The sequence below is a fragment of the Hyla sarda genome, chromosome 2 (genome assembly GCF_029499605.1).
Source record: "Hyla sarda isolate aHylSar1 chromosome 2, aHylSar1.hap1, whole genome shotgun sequence".
Classification (NCBI taxonomy): Eukaryota; Metazoa; Chordata; class Amphibia; order Anura; family Hylidae; genus Hyla; species Hyla sarda.
In genome coordinates this window covers 12,203,220-12,227,467 of record NC_079190.1, presented here as the reverse complement: position 1 = coordinate 12,227,467, position 24,248 = coordinate 12,203,220, and the positions used below count along the sequence as shown (strand labels likewise).

At 45.7% G+C, this 24,248-nt stretch overlaps 1 protein-coding gene across 1 annotated transcript in view; it reads right to left on the bottom strand.

Moving 5' to 3' along the window:
* The window catches only part of LOC130358232 (retinal guanylyl cyclase 2-like), a 95,904-nt gene extending 79,676 nt beyond the window's left edge, over positions 1-16,228 (bottom strand). The window contains exons 1-3 of the mRNA XM_056561165.1: positions 16,201-16,228; positions 10,145-10,446; positions 6,453-6,807 (exon numbers count right to left, since the gene is read on the bottom strand). Of these exons, the coding sequence (XP_056417140.1) occupies positions 6,453-6,807; positions 10,145-10,438 (649 nt within the window). The 5' untranslated portion in view covers positions 10,439-10,446; positions 16,201-16,228. The remainder of the gene's footprint in view (positions 1-6,452; positions 6,808-10,144; positions 10,447-16,200) is intronic.
* Positions 16,229-24,248: the final 8,020 nt, after the last annotated feature.

Sequence of the window (24,248 nt, the reverse complement as noted above, 5' to 3'; positions counted from 1 at the left end):
TTGGTTCTGAAGCCCCAAAATGTCATCCAAAAATAGGTAAAAGTGAGGATTAAGGAAAAATTAGTAGATAAGTAATTAAGATAAAGCAAATCCTTATATATATAAAAGTAAGAAAGATCTGCTGGGAGCTGTAATCACTGTCTATGTAGAGGACAGGAGCTTCTTCAGGGTCCTGTACAGTACACACAGTGTCCCAAAAATGTTTAAATGGAGCCGCCCTCATCTGGAGCAACTATCCCTGTCACAGGTAAATAGTAGTACAGAACATGTAATACCTCCCTGTACTGTAGGGGGCGCTACCAGACACCAGTCAGTGCATACACTTCAGTAATACAGGTAAAGAGTACAGAACATGTAATACCTCCCTGTACTGTAGGGGGGCGCTACCAGACACCAGTCAGTGCATACACTTAAGTAATACAGGTAAAGAGTACAGAACATGTAATACCTCCCTGTACTGTAGGGGGCACTACCAGACACCAGTCAGTGTATACACTTCAGTAATATAGGTAAAGAATACAGAACATGTAATACCTCCCTGTACTGTAGGGGGTGCTACCAGACACCAGTCAGTGCTTGCACTTTAAGAATACAGGGGTTTTACCAGTGAAATGCCCATTCTGATTGGTTGGTTCTTCCAGTCATTGACACGTTTCACAGATCTGGACTGTCTGTATGTTGAGTCTGGTTTCAAGTTACAATGGTCCAGAAAAGACCATTGTATCTTGAAACTATTGTATGTTGAGGCCATTGTAAGTTGAGGGATCACTGAACTGTCTTGACTTGCAATTACTTTTCATTCAATGATCAGTTTTTTTTTTAGGTAGCGGGTACCGCTATGGGGACTAACCTCGCCCCAACCTACGCCTTCTGCTGGGGTTGTGGAGACACATAGACGATGTCTTCCTCATCTGGAAAGTGTTAAAGAAATCAATGAATTTCTACCACCTTTCCCGAGTATAATATCAAGTTGATTCTTAAGAGACAATTAAACAATTACACTTTGCTTTGTCATGAGGATTTTGTCTTTCTTACAAAATGTACTCCTTCTAAATTTTGCTTATGAGTGTAATACGCCCATATCATCACGCCCTGCCAAGACCCATATGTAGATAAGATAAGAAGACTATACAAGGTAGAAGTTGTTTTTTTTGTCTCCGGATTGGCTGAACTATGGACAATTTACACTATAAAAGACAGTGCTGTTATCTGATCAAATGGCATATGCCGGTAGGATATTTGGGAGATGCTATGTATACACATGTTTCATTGTAATCTTGCCTAATTAATTAATAAATAATAATTTCTTTTTAATTTGGTCCAGCTGTTTCACGTCTTGATTTTATCTAAGAGAGTGCCACAGATCTACAGGAATTTAAAGGGTACCTCTCATTAAATAAACTTTTGATATATTTTAGATTAATGAATGTTGAATAACTTTCCAATAGCATGTTAATGAAAAATATGCTTCATTCTATTGTATTTTTCCCAATCAGTCCTGTCAGCAAGCATTTCTGACTCATGCTGGAGTCCTAAACACTCAGAGCTGCCAGCCTGCTTTGTTCACAGCCAAACAGGCTGTGAACAAAGCAGGCTGGCAGCTCTGAGTGTTCTCCTTTGTGAACAAAGCAGACTGGCAGCTCGTAGTGTTTAGGACTCCAGCATGAGTCTGAAATGCTTGCTGCCAGGACTGGTAGGGAGACCCCTAGTGGCCATTTCTTCAAAGTGGAAAATTAAATAGAAAGAAGCATATTTTTTAATAACATGCAATTGTGAAGTTATTCTGCATACATTAATCTATAATATATCAATAGTTTTTTTGATGAGAGGTACCCTTTAACCATTTTCTCAACAGTATAGATTCATGGAACATGAACAGTATGAATATTTAACATGAAGTTCACTTTGACATTCTCTGACACTTCCGTACAATTCCTCGACACCTTAGTGACTATTGAAAGTAACCATCTTAATACTCAATAGTAAAGAAAGAGTAGGATCAGCTCACCCGGCATAGACTCGCTGCAGCACGGACAGGTGCGGATTCACCTTGTGGTAATCAAGAAGGAGGTCCAGCGCAGCTTCTCACAGATATGCGGCTTTATTGTACCATGCAAATAACACACAGGACATACACAGAGGTGACGCGTTTCGGCCAGTGGCACCCGGCCTTGACCAAGGCCGGGTGCCACCGGCCGAAACGCGCCACCTCCGTGTATGTACTGTGTGTTATTTGCATGATACAATAAAGCCGCATTTCTGTGAGAAGCTGCGCTGGACCTCCTTCTTGTTCCTGATCTTAATAGTTATATGTGAAACCCAAGGACATCAATTCGGTTTTACACTTTAAAGGGGTACTCCCGTGGAAAACTTTTTTTTTTTTTTTTTAAATCAACTGGTGCCAGAAAGTTAAACAGATGTGTAAATTACTTCTATTAAAAAATCTTAATCCTTCCAGTACTTTTTAGGGGAAATGCTTTACTTTTTAGATTTCTCTGATGTCATGACCACAGTGCTCTCTGCTGACCTCTGTTGTCCGTTTTAGGAACCGTCCAGAGCAGGAGAAAATCCCCATAGCAAATATATGCTGCTCTGGACAGTTCCTAAAATGAACAGCAGAGGTCAGCAGAGAGCACTGTGGTCATGACATCAGAGAATTCTAAAAAGTAAAGCATTTCCTCTGTAGTATACAGCCCCTAAAAAGTACTGGAAGGATTAAGATTTTTTAATAGAAGTAATTTACAAATCTAGAAAAATAGAAAAAGTCTCAGCTCACCTGGGACTTGCACGGCTGCCTCCGGACATGTAGAAAAACTGTAGAAAAGCCAGCAAGTAGAAGTAAAAAATTTGTAAATCTTTATTCAGGTATCTTCCTTAAAAAACCTTCACGGTGGCAGACAAACAATGCACATATCAAAAATATAATATATTGCACAAAAAGATAGGGGTCCCAAACAGAGCTAACGCGTTTCCGATCTATTGATCCTTACTCATAGCCTGGATCAATGAGTAAGGATCAATAGATCGGAAACGCGTCAGCTGGCTTTTGCTGGCTTTTCTACAGTTTTTCTAATTTACAAATCTGTTTAACTTTCTGGCACCAGTTGATTTAAAAAAAAAAAAGTTTCCAAGGGAGTACTCCTTTAATAGTTGTCATCCTAGACCTATGATCAGGTCTTTGCCTAGGAGCCAAATGATGCGGGCTAAGTGTATCATCGGCTCAGAAACACTAGTTAAGGCGGCACTTGATCGAATGGACATTCTCCAACAGGGTATACCCACTGGATCTTCTCCATGATAGTAAAAATAAGGTTATATCTCTGGATAGACTCTTATTCATCATGTTAGAAAATACACAGAAACTAAACCTAGGATTGCATTTGTGTCCACATAATGCAATATGTCAAGCAAGATATTTTTAAAGGGGTACTCCACTGCTCAGCATTTGGAATAAATTGTTCCGAACGCTGGAGCAGGTACCGGGAGCTTGTGACATCATAGCCCCACCCCCTCATGATGTCACACCCCGACCCCTCAATGAGGGGGCGTGATGGCGAATATTCGCGGTCAACACTATTAATCAATACAGATACACCAGCCGCAAAAAGTGGATAGATTTACTTGCGGATGGATAAACACTTTGCCGAGAGGGGTAAGCAGCAGGGGTAAGCAGCAGAGCCAGTCTTTATTCAGCAGATATGTTGTTTTTTTTTTTTTTTTTTAAATATATATATTACAGTATAATATCTGCCCCTGTTCACATTTACGCGGTTGTGTTGCGTTTTTTTTTTTTTGCGGTTATGCCTCTAATGGGGTCACTGTCCCTAAAACTATATACTAGTTATTCCCCGCACTCCTGATCCATGATTGGAGGATGTTGATTGCACGAGTGATGAGCGGCAGGGGCCATATTCAAAGTAGCGATATTTCTCGAATATATTGATGATTATTCGTCTAATGTCTGCGAAATTTGCATATTCGCTATATTCATTCACTTTTTATTCCAATGCGAAAATTCGCATGGAAAATTCGCATAAAAATTTGCATGTGGAAAAAAACACAAAAAAATGAATATATGAAAGCATATTCTAAATATTCGCGAAATCGCGAAGTGCCGATATTTGCGATAAAAATTTGCAACCCTGGTGAACTGTGGGTTTCCCATGGTTCCCGGGTGACTTTGAAGGTACTAAAACGCAATTAAACTGCTGTGATCCATGGGCTGAGAGAACCCTATGGGAAAGGTATACCGATCACTAAAACTGTTTGCTCTCGCTGCTTCTATGATATTGGCATACTTTTGCCCTTAACCAACATGGCCGCCAATGGACATTGCACCTCAGTGCGCACGTGGATCATCATGACGTGTTAGGATCACATTACTCATACGGTCCTTTCATTGGCCCTCCATGTATTTCTTCTCTCTGAGTTATACGCCGGCACACATAGGGCGCAACGTTCCTGATACAGTACCGCTGGTTTGAACTGCGGGCACCTGCTTATCATCTGGAAAGTGCTGCTTCGCCTTGGTTTTTGCATAGGGATATTCAGTCTCGGTTCACCAGGGGGCAAACAAAAACGTAAGTCACAGATAAATGTAATCACACCACTCACTGAGATTCCTTATCCTTAAAGGGGTATTCCGGCTTTATATATCTTATCCCCTATCCAAAGGATAGCAGGGGTCCTGCTGCTGGGGACCCCCGTGATCTCGGTGCAGCCTCCGGCATTCTGTGCTGGGCGCTGCCTCCGAGACAGGGATGTGACATCACGCCACGCCCCTAGTGACGTGACGCCACGCCTCCTCCATTCATGTGGGGGTCACGTCCTCATCTCAGAGGCAGCGCCCGACACAGAACGCCGGAGGCTGCGCCGAGATCGTGGGGGTCCCCAGTGGTGGGATCCCTGCGATCATACATTTTATCCCCTATCCTTTGAATAGGGGATAAGATTTATAAAGCCGGAATACCCCTTTAATACCGATGGAAACTAAGCCAATGGCGGAGCTGTTTGGACAGCACAGGTTCCATTTAGAGATGAGTGAAGTGGTTCAGAATTAATCAATTTCCTTCTGAACTTTCAAAATAATTTGGATCTGTCCAAATCCAAAACTATTGGCATTCATTTCAACCAAAACGTTAGTACAGGAACAGGAACTCCTGTCAAAGGCAGGAGTCCCTGCTCCTGTACACTAAGCAGTGAAGCCTACACTGTAACTGTTCTACCCCTATTACATGATTCACCACTCTGTGAATGTACTGACCACTGAGACCACCTGTGAGCGCCCGCCCAAAGGTCAACAATAATGCCTCATGCATAGGTGCATATTAGCAACATTTACTGCTCCTACAGTGTATGTTTTGTCCCTCAGATAGTGTACAGGGTTAAAGACTCCTGTTTATGACAGGTGTCCCTGCTCCTCCTGTACATACTTTCTGGGGCATGCTACGCTATTGGCATAGGAAGCCACGGAATGTATCTACAGAAGTTCCTGCTCCTGTCCACTAAGCAGCTCTAAATCAATGGTACATAATTTTTGTTTTTGCTTTTTTTGTGAGTGTTGTGTTTGTTGCCATTGAGTGTTGTGTTTGTTGCCAGTGAGTGTTGTGTTTGTTGCCAGTGAGTGTTGTGTTTGTTGCCATCTTCTTTTCAGCTCAAAGATAAGGGTCACCTAAGTCAACTCCATATTTCCTTCTAGGGTACAAGGGTGACATAAGGGTGGGTTCACACCACGGTTTGTCCCCACGGTTTTCTATCAGGTTTTTTACTCTAAACCGTATTCCTCAAAAACAGGACCAAACTGTATGCAACTGTGTGTATAAAAAGAACCCGTATACGGTTTGAAAATTTTGTGCCCAGTTGCATGCGGTTTCATACGGTTTTTAACAATTCAATCAAATTCCGGTTTTAAGATTTTTGTTCTTTTTTAAATAAAGTTTCAATTGTTCTATTTAGATTACTTTAGAATCAAAATGCGCATGTGCAAAGTTAAAAACCATATAGGGAAAACCGGATTGAACCGTAGACACATACGGTTCACTACGGTTCTCATTGACTTCCATGTTACAAAAACTGTATACGGTTACAATACGGTTTTTCACCCGGACTAAAAACCGTGGTAGAACACGGATTCGAGTATGGGGGAAAAATAACTAAAAAATGTATTACAAACAAACTGTACGCAACCGGATGCATCAGGTTGCACGCGGTTTCCAATGCATTGTCTATGAATACGGTTTCCTATACAGTTGCATACGGTTTCAACTATGAAACCGTACACGGAAACCGTGGGGACAAATCGGGGTGTGAACCCACCCTAAAATGGGTTCCAAGGTTTTCTCCTCCATGAGTCAGAACAGAAAGCAAATAAAGGAGGTTCCCACTCTGGAGAACCCTGCATGGGCACATCTTGGTCTGCATAAATACACTGAATGCCCATTGGGACGACTTACCTCCAATACACAAAGTGTCTGGATCAAACCAACAGCTGGAGTCTGCAGCAGGAGGAGTCCCGCCTGGAAAACGTATGGTCTTTCCCAAGAAGCGCACTATATTGGAGGCCATGTCCACCGAGTAGGTGGGGAAGAGCTGATTCATCGTACCATCTGTGTCCAGGACCACGAAGCTGCTGAGGCCGTTCCCCTTCCCGTCTGTGTAAAGCATGTGAGTAAATCCAGGATAATCCAAGTTTTTGGTGTATGTCACAAGGTTCGCTCCGGAGATCCAGGCCCCTTGTTTCCATGCGCTGCTCATAGCTTTGGCCATTAGGTATATGGAATTATAGATGGTTCCAAATAGAGGGGAAACCTGTAGAAATGCGAAAAAAATTAGTAATGTTGTCCAGGAACCCTCAGAATGACAAAATTACCTCTGCTACTCTCCAAGAACAGCGCCCATCTAGGAGTGCTGTGTGTGTTATTACAGCTGAGCCCCATACTTGTGGATAAGAGTAACACTAGAGATGGGTAGAGTGTCCTGAAATGTGTATAACCTGCAGATTGTAGATCTTCTTCCCTCCTTCTAATGGTTTAGCTGCTCGCTCCACCTCTCCCCTCCTCCCGCTCTTGTATTTACTGTTTTACACTATATAGATTTAATGGGGTACTGAGGAGGCTTAAAGGGGTACTTCGCTGCTCAGCGTTTGGAACAAACTGTTCTGAACGCTGGACCCGCGCCAGGAGCTTGTGACGTCATAGTCCCGCCCCCTCGTGACATCACGTCCTGTCCCCTCAATGCAAGTCTATTGGAGGGGGCGTGACGGCTGTCACGCCCCCTCCCATAGACTTGCATTGAGGGGGCAGGGGGTGTGACGTTATTAGGGGGCGGGGCTATGATGTCACAAGCTCCTGGCGCCGGCTCCAGCATTCAGAACAGTTTGTTCCAAACGCTGAGCAGCGGAGTACTCCTTTAAGAATATTTACAAAGAGCTCACTAAAAGGGGAAAGTATAACTACAGATTGATGAAAAGGGAGGGAGGCTGCAGCTGCTCGCTCCTCCTCTCCCCTCCTCCCTGTCGAGTAAAGAAAGGAAGGCTGCAGCTGCTCGCTCCACCTCTCCCCTCCTCCCTGTATAGTGTTTACTTTTTTACACTAGGTGGATTTTTCGTAGACTGCGGTGGTTTGTGATCACTCGCTGAGAACTCACAATCATGGAAAAGAGAAGTACAGGCTGCTGGAAGGTGAAAAAGATGCTGCTCCCTCTTCCTCTCCCCTCCTCCTTCTCTAGTATTTACTGTTTTACACTAGATAGATTTTATGGGGTACTGAGGAGGCTTAAAAGGGTACTCCGCTGCTCAGCGTTTGGAACAAACTGTTCCAAACACTGGAGTCGGTGTCGGGAGCTCGTGACGTCATAGCTCGGGCCCCTCATGATGTCACGCCCCACCCCCTCAATGCAAGTCTATGGGAGGGGGCGTGACGGCTGTCACGCCCCCTCCCATTGACTTGCATTAAGGGGGTGGGGCATGGCATGATGTCATGAGGGGGTGGGGCTATAATGTCTGAGAGCAGCCCCCATCCTTCTGCTCTGAGCAGCAGAGAGAGACTAAGTGTCTAATTGGCTGAGGCTGCACACACACCTATCAGCTCTTAGCAGGAGAATGAGTCATCAGTGCAGGATAGAAACCACGTGGTCTGTGTGGTGGCCCGGTACAGGAGTTGTACCCCTGTACCCTTGCTGCCCTGTCAGGCAGCTTCCCTGCAGTGTCCCCTGGGCCCCAAACATCTGTTCCCATTGTACAGTCATTGTTATGCTATGTAATGTATATAAAATGTTGTAGCTTTAAGAACATCCGTCATGTGATTGTAACCCAGTGACCATGTGACCTTAGGGTGACCTATGGGACCCCTCCTAGTCTTCCCCATAAAAGCCCTGGGAGGAGCTCGCTCACTCTCTTGATTTCCAGTTAGGTTTTTGCTTATGTCCAGTGCAGTCAAGTCCTAGAGAGTGTTTGGAGTCCATAGGAGCCTCAAGTCAGTCCAGCAGCCACAAGCCTTTAAGTCTACGAGTAAGCTTCAGTCACAGCTTAGTCAGTCTCAAGTCAAGTCAGTCACAGTCATCTATTGTCAAGTCAGAGTGGCCTGCACCAAAATTGTCCAAATCCACTGCGAGCCCCAGCCCTTAAGGTCTCTGAAGTCACTGGTCACCTCTGTGGGCCTGGCTGAACTGTATAGACTGTTCCATCTGTCACTCAGTAAAGCTACCATTGTCCGTAACTTGGCGTCGGCGTCATTATTGCCCCCGTGCCTAGCCCAGTATCTAGCGTTATACCTTCCGGTGATCTTGACGATAAACCACGCCCTGGCGTCACGAATACAAGTGGTTAATGCCATCTGCCCCTAGGGTAATTCCATCTACCCTGCATCAGACCCTCTACCACATCTGCGTCTCTCAGGAGGGTGGGGGCTGCTTTAAGCTAGTGGTTTGAGACACAGAGGATGACTGTAGGACGTATTTGCCTCACTCCCTGCATGCAAGTGACAACTGAAAGAGGGGAAACTACACTATGGGGGAAATTTATCAAAACCTGTGCAGAGGAAAAGTTGCCCAGTTGCCCATAGCAACCAATCAGATTGCTGCTTTCATTTTGTACAGGCCCTTTTAAAAATGAAAGCAGCGATCTGATTGGTTGCTATGGGCAACTGGGCAACTTTTCCTCTGCACGGGTTTTGACAAATCTCCCCCCATATAGCTAATGAATGATATTAAGACAATTAAATACGTTGATGAGAGGGAAAGGATGGGCTACGGGTTTTGTTCCTTGGAGTACTCCTTTAAAGGGGTCCTCCACTGCCCTGTCTTCCGGAGCTCCGTTCGCAGCGTCCAAAAGTTTATTACTCCGGAAGCTGTGTGCTGGCTTCCGTGTTCGAGGCCGCCCCCCTCGTGACATCACGCCCGACCCCACGTGACGTCGCGCCCAACCCCTCAACGAAAGTCTATGGGAAGGGGGCGCGACAGCGGTCGCGCCCCCTTCCCATAGACTTTCGTTGAGGGGGCGGGCGTGACGTCACGAGGGGGCGGCCTTGAACAAGGAAGCCCGCACACAGCGTCCGGAGTAATAAACTTCTGGACGCTGCGAGCGGAGCTCCGGAAGACAGGGCAGTGGAGAACCCCTTTAAAGGGGTTATCCAGGAAAAAACTTTTTATATATATATATATATATATATATATATATATATATATATATATATATCAACTGGCTCCAGAAAGTTAAACAGATTTGTAAATTACTTCTATTAAAAAAAATCTTAATCCATTCAGTACTTATGAGCTTCTGAAGTTAAGGTTGTTCTTTTCTGTCTAAGTGCTCTCTGATGACACCTGTCTCGGGAAACGCCCAGTTTAGAAGAGGTTCGCTATGGGGATTTGCTTCTAAACTGGGCGTTTCCCGAGACAGGTGTCATCAGAGAGGACTTAGACAGAAAAGAACAACCTTAACTTCAGAAGCTCATAAGTACTGAAAGGATTAAGATTTTTTAACAGAAGTACCGTAATTTACAAATCTGTTTAACTTTCTGGAGCCAGTTGAGATATATATATATATATATATATATATATATAAAGTTTTTTCCTGGATAACCCCTTTAAGCTTTATCCTCACAATAACTTGCTCACTAGGTGGCAGCACAGTCTTATTGTAACTCACCTGTTGTGGCTCCAAAGACGTGTTTATTTCTCCCTTCTCCTTGAACTCGGCAAATGCATCATAAAATGACTTTTCCTCATAGTCCATTGTGATGGTCAGCACCGCATCGTAGGCTTCCTGCAGTTTACTGTTTTGATCCAAGATGGGGTACGAGTTGTTTTTATAAGGAAGGCTGTAATGTAAAGTGTCATATGGTACAAAGACATATCTCCCGTCTGTCAGTCCCATCTCATGAGCCTTTATTAGAAAGGTGGCTTGTTCTTGGCCTCCGATCAGCACTGAATGCATGCACATGATGATAACTAAAACAAAAGAGAACAAAAAGGAACTCCGACCATGAAGTGATGATGTACGACACGCCAACATCTACACAAAAGTAACAAAAAACATAGAAATGTAGCATGAACCAAACTGTGGGGCTAAAACCTTGCATGTAAAATTGACCACAGTTTTAGGTCCGGTTGTAAAAGCGCATACGGCGCAAAAATGAGCCGACCGGACCGAACGTTTCACTCCGGCCGGCTCATTGAAATGAATGACATACGGGAGCGCATACGGTGACATACGGGAGCGCGAGGTTTTAGCTCCCCCCTGCCGTATGCGCTCCCGTATGGGAGAAAACGTAGTGTGAACCCAGCCTTGTTTGGTTTATGCCATGAACTACACATTTTGGCACAATTTTTAACAATTTTATTTAGTTATAGGGGTTCTCCGGTGGAATATTTGTTTTTCTAAATCAACTGGTGCCAGAAAGTTAAACAGATTTGTAATTTACTTCTATTAAAAAAAAAAATCTTAATCCTTCCAGTACTTTTTAGGGGCTGTATACTACTGAGGAAAGGCTTTACTTTTTAGATTTCTCTGATGTCATGACCACAGTGCTCTCTGCTGACCTCTGCTGTCCATTTTAGGAACTGTCCAGAGCAGCATATGTTTGCCCTATTCTCTATTAAAGGGGTACTCCGGTGGAAAACTTTATTTATTTATTTTTTTTTTAATCAACTGGTGCCAGAAAGTAAAACAGATTTGTAAATGACTTCTATTTAAAAAATCTTAATCCTTCCAGTACTTATTAGCTGCTGAATACCACAGAGGGAATTCTTTTCTTTTTGGAACACAGTGCTCTCTGCTGACATCACGAGCACAGTGCTCTCTGCTGACATCTCTGTCCATTTTAGGAACTGTCCAGAACAGCATAGGTTTGCTATGGGGATTTCCTCCTACTCTGGACAGATCTTAAAATGGACAGAGATGTCAGCAGAGAGCACTGTGGTCATGATGTCAGCAGAGAGCACTGTGTTCTAAAAAGAAAAGAATTTCCCCTGTAGTATTCAGCAGCTAATAAGTACTGGAAGGATTAAGAGTTTTTTTAAATAGAAGTAATTTACAAATCTGTTTTACTTTCTGGCACCAGTTGATTAAAAAATAAATAAATAAATAAAAAAAAAGTTTTCCACCGGAGTACCCCTTTTAATGTCTCCTATTTTGCCAGTATTTTTATTTTTTTTTTATTTTTTTTTACTGTATTGCAACTTTCCAGCACTAGGTGGAGCTGTAGAGAAATGTACTACACGCACTTCCTTCTAACAGCACACCAAGTGGTAAGACATGGTATTGCAGGTAAAATTTATCAATGTCTATCAGTGATGTAAAGGAGGTTCGCAAAGGGTGGATTCCCCCTTTGCATATGTAGGTATGGATTGTTTTACATTATATACTTACCTCTTACTGCTTTACTGCTCAGCATTATAATGTGTTGCACTTGAGCTGCATTCCAGGCAATTGTCTCCTCTTTATATGACTGATCTAACATCAAAGTCTGTAGGTTATGAATGTTACCTTGCCAATGTCAGGGTATTGATCTTCGTGGTATACTCACATTATCGGATCATGATATCCAGAACAATCCCATATCACTCATTGGTCAATAACATCTACCACCTATGCCAACCAACATAAAAAAACACATTTCTTCCCATACATAGAACCATTATCTTAAAGGGGTATTCCAGGGAAAAACTTTTTTTTATATATATATCAACTGGCTCCAGAAAGTTAAACAAATTTGTAAATTACTTCTATTAAAAAATCTTAATCCTTTCAATAATTATCAGCTGCTGAAGTTGAGTTGTTCTTTTCTGTGCTCTCTGCTGACATCTCTGCTTGTCTTGGGAACTGCACAGAGTAGAAGAGGTTAGCTATGGGGGGATTGGCTTCTAAAATGGGCGGTTCCCGAGACGTGTCATCAGAGAGCATTTAGACAGAAGAGAACGACTCAACTTCAGCAGCTCATAAGTACTGAAAGGATTAAGATTTTTTTTAATAGAAGTCATTTACAAATTTGTTTAACTTTCTGGAGACAGTTGATATCTAAAAATAAAAAAAAATAAAAAGTTTTTCCCTGGATAACCCCTTTAAAGCTACATTGGCCTTTATGTTGTCTGTTGCACCAATCTACACAGTGTTGCACAATGTATTAGTACTTTATGGTAAGCCGTGATGGCACAGGCACAGGAGTAGTAGGATCCAAATGGGATTGGCAGCCAACATCATGCTGCAATAGCCAGAATCAGAGATAATTCTAGAACCTTTAAAGGGGTACTCCAGCCCTAAGACATCTTATCCCCTATCCAAAGGATAGGGGATAAGATGTCTGATCGCGGGGGTCCCACAATCTAGCATGCAGCACCCACCTGTGAGCACTGCAGGAAGGGCTGGAGGCTCCAAGTCTTATGCCTCCCGACCACGGGGGCGGAGTATCGTGACATCACGAATCCGCCCCATGTGACGTCATGCCCCGCCCCCTCAATGCAAGTCTATGGGAGGGGGCGTGACGGCCGTCACGCCCCCTCCCATAGACTTGCATTGAGGGGGCAGGGCATGACGTCACATGGGAGCGGATGTGTGATGTCACGATACTCCGTCCCCGTGGTCGGGAGGCATAACACGGAGAGACTCCAGCAGTGCTTACAGGTGGGTGCTGTATGCTAGATTGTGGGACCCCCGCGATCAGACATCTTATCCCCTATCCTTTGGATAGGGGATACGATGTCTTAGGGCCGGAGTACCCCTTTAAAGACGACATCAGTATTGATTGTAAACAAGGGGAGGGGCACCTCCCTTTATGAAGCAATCTGTGCCCCCTCTGGGTGCCAATGGTTTGCAGTCAGTGGTCTCACAAGGCCCCCAAGGCTGGCATAGCAGCCCTGTGTTAGAGATAGTGGGATCCACTAGGTTTCTGACTTTTGAAAAAGGCTAATAAATGCGTAGAAGACCAGGTGTAACAACCATTGCATTTAAAATAAAATAAAAATGCAACAATTGGTCATGATGACAGTAAAAGGTGACACCACAGGGCTCACAGATCAGCCTGCCCCTCCCTGTGGAATGACTTCTAAAAGGTCACATGTCCATGGAGCTTGTCTATATCAGGCAAGATGGCAGCACCCATAAAGATACAAAAAAAAAAGAAAGAGAGAAAGGAAAAAAAAAATGTAAGGGGTACTCCGGTGGAAAAAAATCAACTGGTGCCAGAAAGTTAAACAGATTTGTAAATTACTGCTATTAAAAAATCTTAATCCTTCCAGTACTTATTAGCTGCTGTATGCTCCAGAGGAGGTTGTGTAGTTCTTTCCAGTCTGACCACAGTGTTCTCTGCTGACACTTCTGTCCATGTCAGGAACTGTCCAGAGCAGGAGTAAATCCCCATAGAAAACCTCTCCTGCTCTGGACAGTTCCTGTCTGGCACCAGTTGATTAAAAAACAAAAACAAAAAATGTTTCCACCGGAGCACCCCTTTAACCTGTCCTTAAGGATACGCCCGTGGGAATTCCGGTCCCCGCCGCTAGCCGGTTGGGGACCGGATCGGGATGCCTGCTGAAATCATTCAGCAGGCATCCCGGCACATCGCCCGGGGGGTCCCCCTCACCCCCCCCCCCCCCCCCCCATGTCGGCGATCGGATAAAATCGCATGTCAATTCAGACATGCGATTTTCTCCAATTCCAGGCTGATCGGGTCTCTGGTAACCCGATCACCCGGAAAATAGGGCTGATCGGAGTTGTCAGCGACAGCCCCGATCAGCCTAAGGGATAGGAATGAGGTTGCAGAGCTGCGATCTCCTCCTATCCCCTGCCATTAGCAGAACGGAGTTCTGTCCAATGGCAGCGCAGCACAGGGGGTTGGAAAAAATGCCTGGGGACCTGGCTCAGAGACTGCTAGATCCTGGCTCAGGTAGGGAATCATCGGTGGGGGGGGAATTGAAAGTGAAAGTAAAACGATCTTTACTGTGGCAACCACTAGGAAGGCCAAACTGCAACTCCCAGCATGCCCAGACAGCCAAAGGCTGTCTGGGCATGCTGGGAGTTGTAGTTTTGCAACATCTGGAGGGTCACAGTTTGGAGACCACTGTTACAGTGGTGCCCAAACGGTAGCCCTCCAGATGTTGCCAAACTACAACTCTCAGCATGCCTGGACTGCCCTGGCATGCTGGGAGTTATAGTTCTGTAACATCTGTCCCTTCAGATTTAGCAATTTTCATGAATTTTTTGAAAATTGCTGCTCTACTTCGAAGCTCTCTAATTTTTTCAAAAAGCAAAAATATGTCCATTTTATGATGCCAACATAAAGTAGACATATTGTATTTGTGAAGAAAAATAACATTTATTTGGAATATCCATTTTCCTTACAAGTAGAGAGCTTCAAAGTTAGAAAAATGCTAAATTTTCTAAATTTTCATGAAATTTTGGGATTTTTCACCAAAAAAGGATGCAAGTAACGCCGAAAATTTACCACCAAAATAAAGTAGAATATGTCACGAAAAAACAATCTCAGAATCAGAATATTCGGTAAAAGCGTTTTTCGCGTTATTAATTCATAAAGCGACGGTGGTCAGAATTGCGAAAAAGGGCTCAGTCCTTAAGGTGAAAAAGGGCTGCGTCCTTAAGGGGTTAAATCAGGGACTCCGTCTGTCACCCGACCGCACCTTTGACGTCTCTCCCGATATGATCTGCCGGCAGTCGGGGGCCTTATAAATGCCCTGGCATTTCTCATTTTAGTACACCTAGTAGTCCATAATACAATACAGTACTATTTACATTCATCGTGTGATAAAAAAAAATATAAGAATGAAAAAATAAAAAATATCCTATGCGGTTAAGACCCTAAAAGATGATTAAAATAATATTGCAAGAATTGTTGTTGTTTATTTATTTTTTTGTCCTTTTGCTTTCTAAAAATGGAATAAAAAATTATCAAAAAGTCGTTTTTACCCACAAAATAGTACCAATACCAACTACAACTTGCCTCGCAAAAAACGAGCCCTCACACAGCTCCATAGAGGGAAACATTTAAATGGGCACAGAGAGAATCAAAAACTTTTTATATGTTGTAAATCTTGGCAAAACATTCACCTTTCTGATATACTTCATAAAAAGTGTTCTCTCCTTACTATAGAAATCATAAATAAAAAAGACCACAAGGGGTCCCCATACCATCCAGAACATAATCCTAATAATAATAATAATTATCTTTGTCCCAGCTGAAGCACAGACCCGGGACAAAGACCAGAAAGTGAGGGGTGGACTAACACTTTTCTGTGCTCACTCCTGTCCTATCAGACTGCAGCATGAAAACAGAAAGGAGGGGGTTACAGAGCAGCCTGCAGCGATTGGATGAAGAGACCCAGCGCAGCACAGCAGACTCAGGGATGAAGTGAAGGCAGGGTGAACCAGGGCCGGGTCAGTGTTTGTTTTTAGACACGCCCCTCCCTGAGCAGTGGATGTCAGAATGAGTGAGCAGCAGAACAGAGGGATTTGTGAGCCCAATACAGAAGCTAGACATAGAATAGACGTGTAAATAATCTGCGTGACACGTATAAGCCTTGTTTTTTTTTTTTCTGTGATAGGGCAGGTACAATTTGGTTCAAATGTGGTGACACACAGTTAACTTTTCTTAAAAGTTTTTTTTTGTGTTTTGCAAAAGTAGGTAAACCGCACGAAAAGTTTTAACAGGTATTCAATAGAGCCATCGAAAAATACTTATTGTGCAAAAAATTTACCTCCGTCAGTGGTGCAGGAAAATATTATTTCTCAGGATAGGGAAAGATGAAAAAACTAAAAAGTTAAGATAAATGTAATAACAATAATAATAATAGTAATAATAATATTAATAATAATAATCGTAATAATATTAATAATAATAATCGTAATAATAATAATAATAATAGTAATAATAATATTAATAATAATCGTAATAATATTAATAATAATAATAATCGTAATAATAATAATAATATTAATAATAATAATAATAATCGTAATAATATTAATAATAATAATCGTAATAATATTAATAATAATAATCGTAATAATAATAATAATAATATTAATAATAATAATAATAATAATAATAATCGTAATAATATTAATAATAATAATCGTAATAATAATAATAATAGTAATAATAATAGTAATAATAATATTAATAATAATAATAATCGTAATAATATTAATAATAATAATCGTAATAATAATAATAATAATAATAATGTATTTATGTAATTTTCTCTGTTTTTGCACAAATTTTTATCACACTACAATTATTATATGAAAAATTCTTGTGCATCTTTTGACTGAATGTGGGAAATAGAGATGAGCGAATTTACAGTAAATTTGATTCGTCACGAACTTCTCGGCTCGGCAGTTGATGACTTTTCCTGCATAAATTAGTTCAGCTTTCAGGTGCTCCGGTGGGCTGGAAAAGGTGGATACAGTCCTAGGAAAGAGTCTCCTAGGACTGTATCCACCTTTTCCAGCCCACGGGAGCACCGGAAAGCTGAACTAATTTATGCAGGAAAAGTCATCAACTGCCGAGCCGAGAAGTTCGTGACGAATCGAATTTACTGTAAGTTCGCTCATCTCTAGTGGGAAAGTATCTGAAGTATTAGTCGGACTTTCTGGCAGCCACCTGACGTCTTCCAGACACATTTCAGTCTTTTTGCATTTTTTCTGTATCTGTACTTTTTATTTTTTTTAATTTTTTTATTTCTTCTTCTTGTTCCCCTGGGAATCTCTTCTGTCAGAGATGAGAGACGCGGCCTTTTATGTTTTGGTGGAAGAAAACAGAAATATTTTCCTGCCAAAGGTTACATTTCATCTCTTCGGTGTCTGAGGTTTCCAGACGTTCACTTATCAGAAGTTCACGGTGTCAATTTAACCCCGAAAGAATCAATTCCAAAAGAGAAAAATCACTGGTCTATAAGGTCAGGTGTAATGATTAGAAATATAGTCATAGGACGTTTATGTCATCACCCTAGTGCCACCAAAAATTTCCTAATTTAAAAAGATCCTTTTTGGGTGCAAATGGGCACAATACAGTGATCCCGTAACATACGATGGTGATCCGTTCCAAATGGACCATCGTTTGTTGAAACCATCGCATGTTGAGGGATCCGTGCAATGTAAAGTATAGGACAGTGGTCTACAACCTGCGGACCTCCAGATGTTGCAAAACTACAACACCCAGCATGCCCGGACAGCCAACGGCTGTCCGGGCATGCTGGGAGTTGTAGTTTTGCAACATCTGGAGGTCCGCAGGTTGAAGACCACTGGTATTGGAGGTTATACTCACGTGTCCCCGCCGCTCCGGACCGTCACCGCTGCCCAGGATGTCGCCTTCCATCGCTGTCGCTGCGTCCCCGGGGTGTCCCCGACGCTCCGGCAAGGCCTCTGCTTCCCCGGCATCCTCGCTCTCCGTCGCTCATCCTCGCTCCTATTGGATGACGGGACGGCGCGCGCAGCGACGTGATGACGACGATGGAGAGCGCCGACGATGCAGGGGATCCCGAAGAGGACGTGCCGGAGCCCCGAGGACAGGTAAGACTGTTGAGACACAATTAGCTCCTAGCAGGCTATAACTACCCCTCCCCCTTTACTACAATAAATAATTAAATAATAACTGACACATCAACAATGTAACTTTTCCATGGGTGGGGATCGGCCACAGCTTTATTTATAAAATTACTTATATAATTAACAATTTAACTGTAACAAGGACACCGATTGGCTTCTTACCAACCCGAGAGGTGCTGCCACACTGTCCTGTGTGGAGGTCTACCCCGGGTTGACCCCGCTTTCACCGTCTTCTTACCGCCACGGAGGAGACCAGTTAGCCCTACACTGGGCTCCGACCCCCACCCAAGAGATATCGGACAGCCAACATCTGGGGCCACCTCAGCCCCCCGGACACACCCAACACATTTCCTCTCCAGGAAATCCGCCCAACACATTTCCTCTCCAGGAAATCCGCCCAACACGTTTCCTCTCCAGGAAATACACCCAACACGTTTCCTCTCCAGGAAATACACCCAACACATTTCCTCTCCAGGAAATCCGCCCAACACATTTCCTCTTCAGGAAATCCGCTCAACACATTTCCTCTCCAGGAAATCCGCCCAACAAATTTCCTCTCCAGGAAATCCGCTCAACACATTTCCTCTCCAGGAAATCCGCCCAACAAATTTCCTCTCCAGGAAATACACCCAACACATTTCCTCTCCAGGAAATACACCCAACACATTTCCTCTCCAGGAAATACACCCAACACGTTTCCTCTCCAGGAAATACACCCAACACGTTTCCTCTCCAGGAAATACACCCAACACGTTTCCTCTCCAGGAAATCCACCCAACACATTTCCTCTCCAGGAAATACACCCAACACATTTCCTCTCCAGGAAATACACCCAACACATTTCCTCTCCAGGAAATACACCCAACACATTTCCTCTCCAGGAAATACACCCAACACATTTCCTCTCCAGGAAATACACCCAACACGTTTCCTCTCCAGGAAATACACCCAACACATTTCCTCTCCAGGAAATACACCCAACACGTTTCCTCTCCAGGAAATACACCCAACACGTTTCCTCTCCAGGAAATACACCCAACACGTTTCCTCTCCAGGAAATACACCCAACACGTTTCCTCTCCAGGAAATCCACCCAACACATTTCCTCTCCAGGAAATACACCCAACACATTTCCTCTCCAGGAAATACACCCAACACATTTCCTCTCCAGGAAATACACCCAACACATTTCCTCTCCAGGAAATCCGAGGTACCTGCCGCCAGGACCTTTTTTTTTATTTGTGTTTTTTTTTTTTTTTCTTTTAAATAACTCTTGCGTGAACTCATCTCTCTGACTCACCCATACATCGAAGAGTGCTGCAGCATTCACACCACCTTGCGCAAGCCGCTCGCAAAACAAAAACCAAATGGGAAACATCAAACTGGGCAAAAATAGCAACACCACATGCAGATCGCCAGTTCCCCACGCGCTGCACTACCCTCTCCGGAAACCCAGCCACCTCCGCCGACCCCGACACAAAAGAGCGAGAATCCCGAACTCACAACACCCCATCCCATCAAAGAAAAGCAAAAATCCAAAACAGTCCAAAACCCGAAGAAATAATCGGGGACGGGAGCAAAAAATCAAACAGGGGGGGGGGGGGCTAGTCAAACAATAGGACGACAACCGGTAAAAAAGTCATTTGCGGACCTTCATGCAGCACAAGCTGCGTGTCCTGGATCGCCTAAGCAGTCTCGGACCGACGGGCCTACAACGGCAGAAAATAGGCACCCAAATACACACCACACACCCAGTCCTATGGAAGGAGATGAGGAGAAAGGAAGTGCCCCATCCACATAGCCCCGAAAAAAGCCAGCGCAAAACCTCGGATCAGAAAAAACGACGCAAAAGCGATGACCAAAAATCCGACCCGCAGCCGCCAACAAGCGACCCAAAAACTGATAGGAAAAACAGGTCGCCGACAGCAAGGCCACCCACTCCCGGGCCCAGCCCCTAAGTATACACCCACATCCCACCAACCGCAGAGCAGAAAAGAAAAAATCACCCCCCCCCCCCCCACCGCCATGCGCCGTGCGGCAACCGCACCCCACTGGATCGCAGTACAGCAGGTTTAAAGCCACCCAACTTAATTTTTTATTTTTTATTGTTTAGTAGGTTATTCACATGAACAGGGGAAGAGTACCCAGCGTCACACACTAAGAATGTTATTTGGATGTACTGATAACACAGCCCAAATCTCAAACCGCCTTGGAGAGTTGACACAGAAGTTAACGTCCGTGATCACATCCTATGAAAATGAAAAAGGAAATTAAAACATCCGAGCCTTTTAAGGTTACTTCAAGGGGCATTCCAGGCATGAAAAAACAAATACCTATCCACAGACACATTTGGAACCTCCGGGACACTCCTCTACTGTAGACATCCCGGAACCTCCACACCAACCACTCGCAAGCGCCGTACCGTGAGTGCGACCAAGTCGCAGGAGCCACCAAAGCGGACCAAGAATTACACCACTCTCCACGATGACCCACGGGCCAGCCACACAAGCAACCCTCCAACTCCGCCCGAGGGAGCAACATCCGGAACTACTACGAAAAAGAGCGGGACAAAGCGTCAAAACCCATGCCGACCCCAGGGAGCGTAGCCCTGAAAAAAATCGGAACTCCAAACAGCGAAGCACTAGGTGCAACAAGCCAAGCACAGGAAGAAAGCCGAAAGAGATATGAACAGTGACAACGCCCCTAATGTCACACTGACAACACGCCCCACAATCACTCAAATCACACCCTAGAAAAGAAGAAAAGCATCACAAAATTAGCGCGCAACCAAGCGCAGGGGCCATGCCAACCCACACAGTATCTTTACAATTCCAGAACATGAGCTGCCGAAGCAAGCACCCAAAGTCCCACAACCAACACCAAGGGAAAAGCGCAAACAAAACCCCAAGCATGGCAGAAACCCACTGACTATCAAGACCCAGGGGTAAACCACCCCGCAGCACCGCTGGAAAACCAACCACCACACCAACAACCGACCAAACCAGCCACATCTGAGAACAGAGCGAGCTCCCTGTGCGCTGCAATGGGGGACTGAAAGCAGGCCTGTCCACTGCACGACTCCAGAAAAACCCCAACCAACCGAAATGTCAGCCCATAGCGTACCAGGGGCACATATGCGGGGGCACAGATACCACACACCCTCGGTGGCCAGAGACAACCTGCAGGAAAAAACTCCGCCCAGAACCATATTCCAAGTGGAACATTCCGTAAACCACAGGAACCGGAACAGGGGGACCTGGCGAGCCCCGAGGAAACCAAAACAGAGAAAACGCAATCACTCCCTGTCCACAGGAAAGCTGCAGGCCAATGCAGCATGCGGAAGACAGCAACAAACCACACCCCAACAAGCGTAGAGCACAGGAGAATCACCCTCCGGAATACCACCACGAACAGAAGGAACCCACAAGGAAAGACAAACTGAGACTCAAGCGAAACTGTCACGATGCCGGCTGGCAGGTAGTGGATCCTCTGTGCCAGAGAGGGATGGCGAGGACCGCGCTAGTGGACCGGTTCTAAGTCACTACAGGTTTTCACCAGAGCCCGCCGCAAAGCGGGATGGTCTTGCTGCGGCGGTAGTGACCAGGTCGTATCCACTAGCAACGGCTCACCTCTCTGGCTGCTGAAGATGCTGAAGATAGGCGCGGTACAATGGAGTAGGCAGAAGCAAGGTCGGACGTAGCAGAAGGTCGGGGGCAGGCGGCAAGGATCGTAGTCAGGGGCAACGGCAGGAGGTCAGGAACACGGACTAGGAACAGACAAGGAATGCTTTCACTAGGCACAAGTGCAACAAGATCCGGCAAGGGAGTGCAGGGGAAGTGAGGTAATATAGGGAAGTGCACAGGTGATTACCAATTAAGCTAATTGGGAAGATTGGGCCAGGCACCATCATTGGCGCACTGGCCCTTTAAATCGCAGAGACCCGGCGCGCGCGCGCCCTAGGGAGCGGGGCCGCGCGCGCCGGGACAGGACCGAGGGAGAGCGAGCCAGGTACGGGGACCGGGGTGCGCATCGCGAGCGGGCGCTACCCGCATCGCGAATCGCACCCCGGCTGAAGGCGGGACCGCAGCGCACCCGGTCAGTGGATCTGACCGGGGCGCTGCAACAACGAAGATGAGGCGAGCGCTCCGGGGAGGAACGGGGACCCGGAGCGCTCGGCGTAACAGTACCCCCCCCCTTGGGTCTCCCCCTCTTCTTGGGGCCAAAGAACCTGAAAAAAAACTCAATTTTTCCGTGAAGAGGTCCGATGCAAATTAGGAGGGGTTCAGTGTGGAAACGTACAAGACAGTCCAATCTTTTATTGTAAAAACAATAGATGTAGAGGGGTCTGGCGAGACTGGTCACAGGAACGTAGAACCTGTTGATGAGAGAGGCCAAAAAAAATTTTCCTGCAGATCCGGAATCCAAGAAGAGCATAGTAGAGAAGGAGAAGGTAGAGGCAGATATCCGCACAGGCACAGTAAGGCGTGGAGAAGCAGAGTTGACATCAAGAACTGTGTCACCTTCGTGCGGAGTCAGCGTGCGTCTTTCCAGGCGGGGAGGACGGATAGGACAATCCTTCAGGAAGTGTTCGGTACCGGCATAGTACAGGCAAAGATTCTCCATGCGGCGTCGTGTCCTCTCTTGAGGTGTCAAGCAAGACCGGTCAACATGCATAGCCTCCGCGGCGGGAAGCACAGGAACAGATTGCAGAGGACCAGAGGAGAGAGGAGCCGGAGAGAAAAAACGCTTCGTGCGAACAAAGTCCATATCCAGGCGGAGCTCCAGACGCCATCCGGAAGAACGCATGTCAATGCGAGTGGCTAGATGAATGAGTTCATGTAGGTCAGCAGGAGTCTCTCGTGCGGCCAGAACATCTTTAATGTTGCTGGATAGGCCTTTTTTAAAGGTCGCGCAGAGAGTCTCACTATTCCAGGACAACTCGTAAGCAAGAGCACGGAACTGAATGGCGTACTCGCCAACGGAAGAAACACCCTGGGCCAGGTTCAGCAGGGCAATCTCGGCTGAAGAAGCTCGGGCAGGTTCCTCAAAGACACTTCGAATTTCCGAGAAGAAGGAGTGTACAGAGGCAGTGACGGGGTCATTGCGGTCCCAGAGCGGTGCGGCCCATGACAGGGCTTTTCCAGACAGAAGGCAGAACACGAAAGCCACCTTAGACCTTTCAGTAGGAAACTGGTCCGACATCATCTCCAAGTGCTGGGAACATTGCGAAAGAAAGCCATGGCAATACTTAGAGTCCCCATTAAATTTGTCCGGCAAGGACAGGCGGAGGCTAGGAGTGGCCACTCGCTGCGGAAGGGGTGCAGGAGCTGGCGGAGGAGATGATTGCAGAAGAAGTTGCGAATGTTGGCGCACTTCCGACAGCTGGTGGGTTAGAAGGGCGACCTGTCGGGCGATATCAGAGGCAACTGGCAGGGGATGTTGGTGCAAAATGGTGGACACTTCCGACAGCTGGTGGGTTAGATGGGCGATCTGTCGGGCGATATCAGAGACAACTGGCAGGGGAACCTCAGCGGGATCCATGGCCGGATCTACTGTCACGATGCCGGCTGGCAGGTAGTGGATCCTCTGTGCCAGAGAGGGATGGCGAGGACCGCGCTAGTGGACCGGTTCTAAGTCACTACAGGTTTTCACCAGAGCCCGCCGCAAAGCGGGATGGTCTTGCTGCGGCGGTAGTGACCAGGTCGTATCCACTAGCAACGGCTCACCTCTCTGGCTGCTGAAGATGCTGAAGATAGGCGCGGTACAATGGAGTAGGCAGAAGCAAGGTCGGACGTAGCAGAAGGTCGGGGGCAGGCGGCAAGGATCGTAGTCAGGGGCAACGGCAGGAGGTCAGGAACACGGACTAGGAACAGACAAGGAATGCTTTCACTAGGCACAAGTGCAACAAGATCCGGCAAGGGAGTGCAGGGGAAGTGAGGTAATATAGGGAAGTGCACAGGTGATTACCAATTAAGCTAATTGGGAAGATTGGGCCAGGCACCATCATTGGCGCACTGGCCCTTTAAATCGCAGAGACCCGGCGCGCGCGCGCCCTAGGGAGCGGGGCCGCGCGCGCCGGGACAGGACCGAGGGAGAGCGAGCCAGGTACGGGGACCGGGGTGCGCATCGCGAGCGGGCGCTACCCGCATCGCGAATCGCACCCCGGCTGAAGGCGGGACCGCAGCGCACCCGGTCA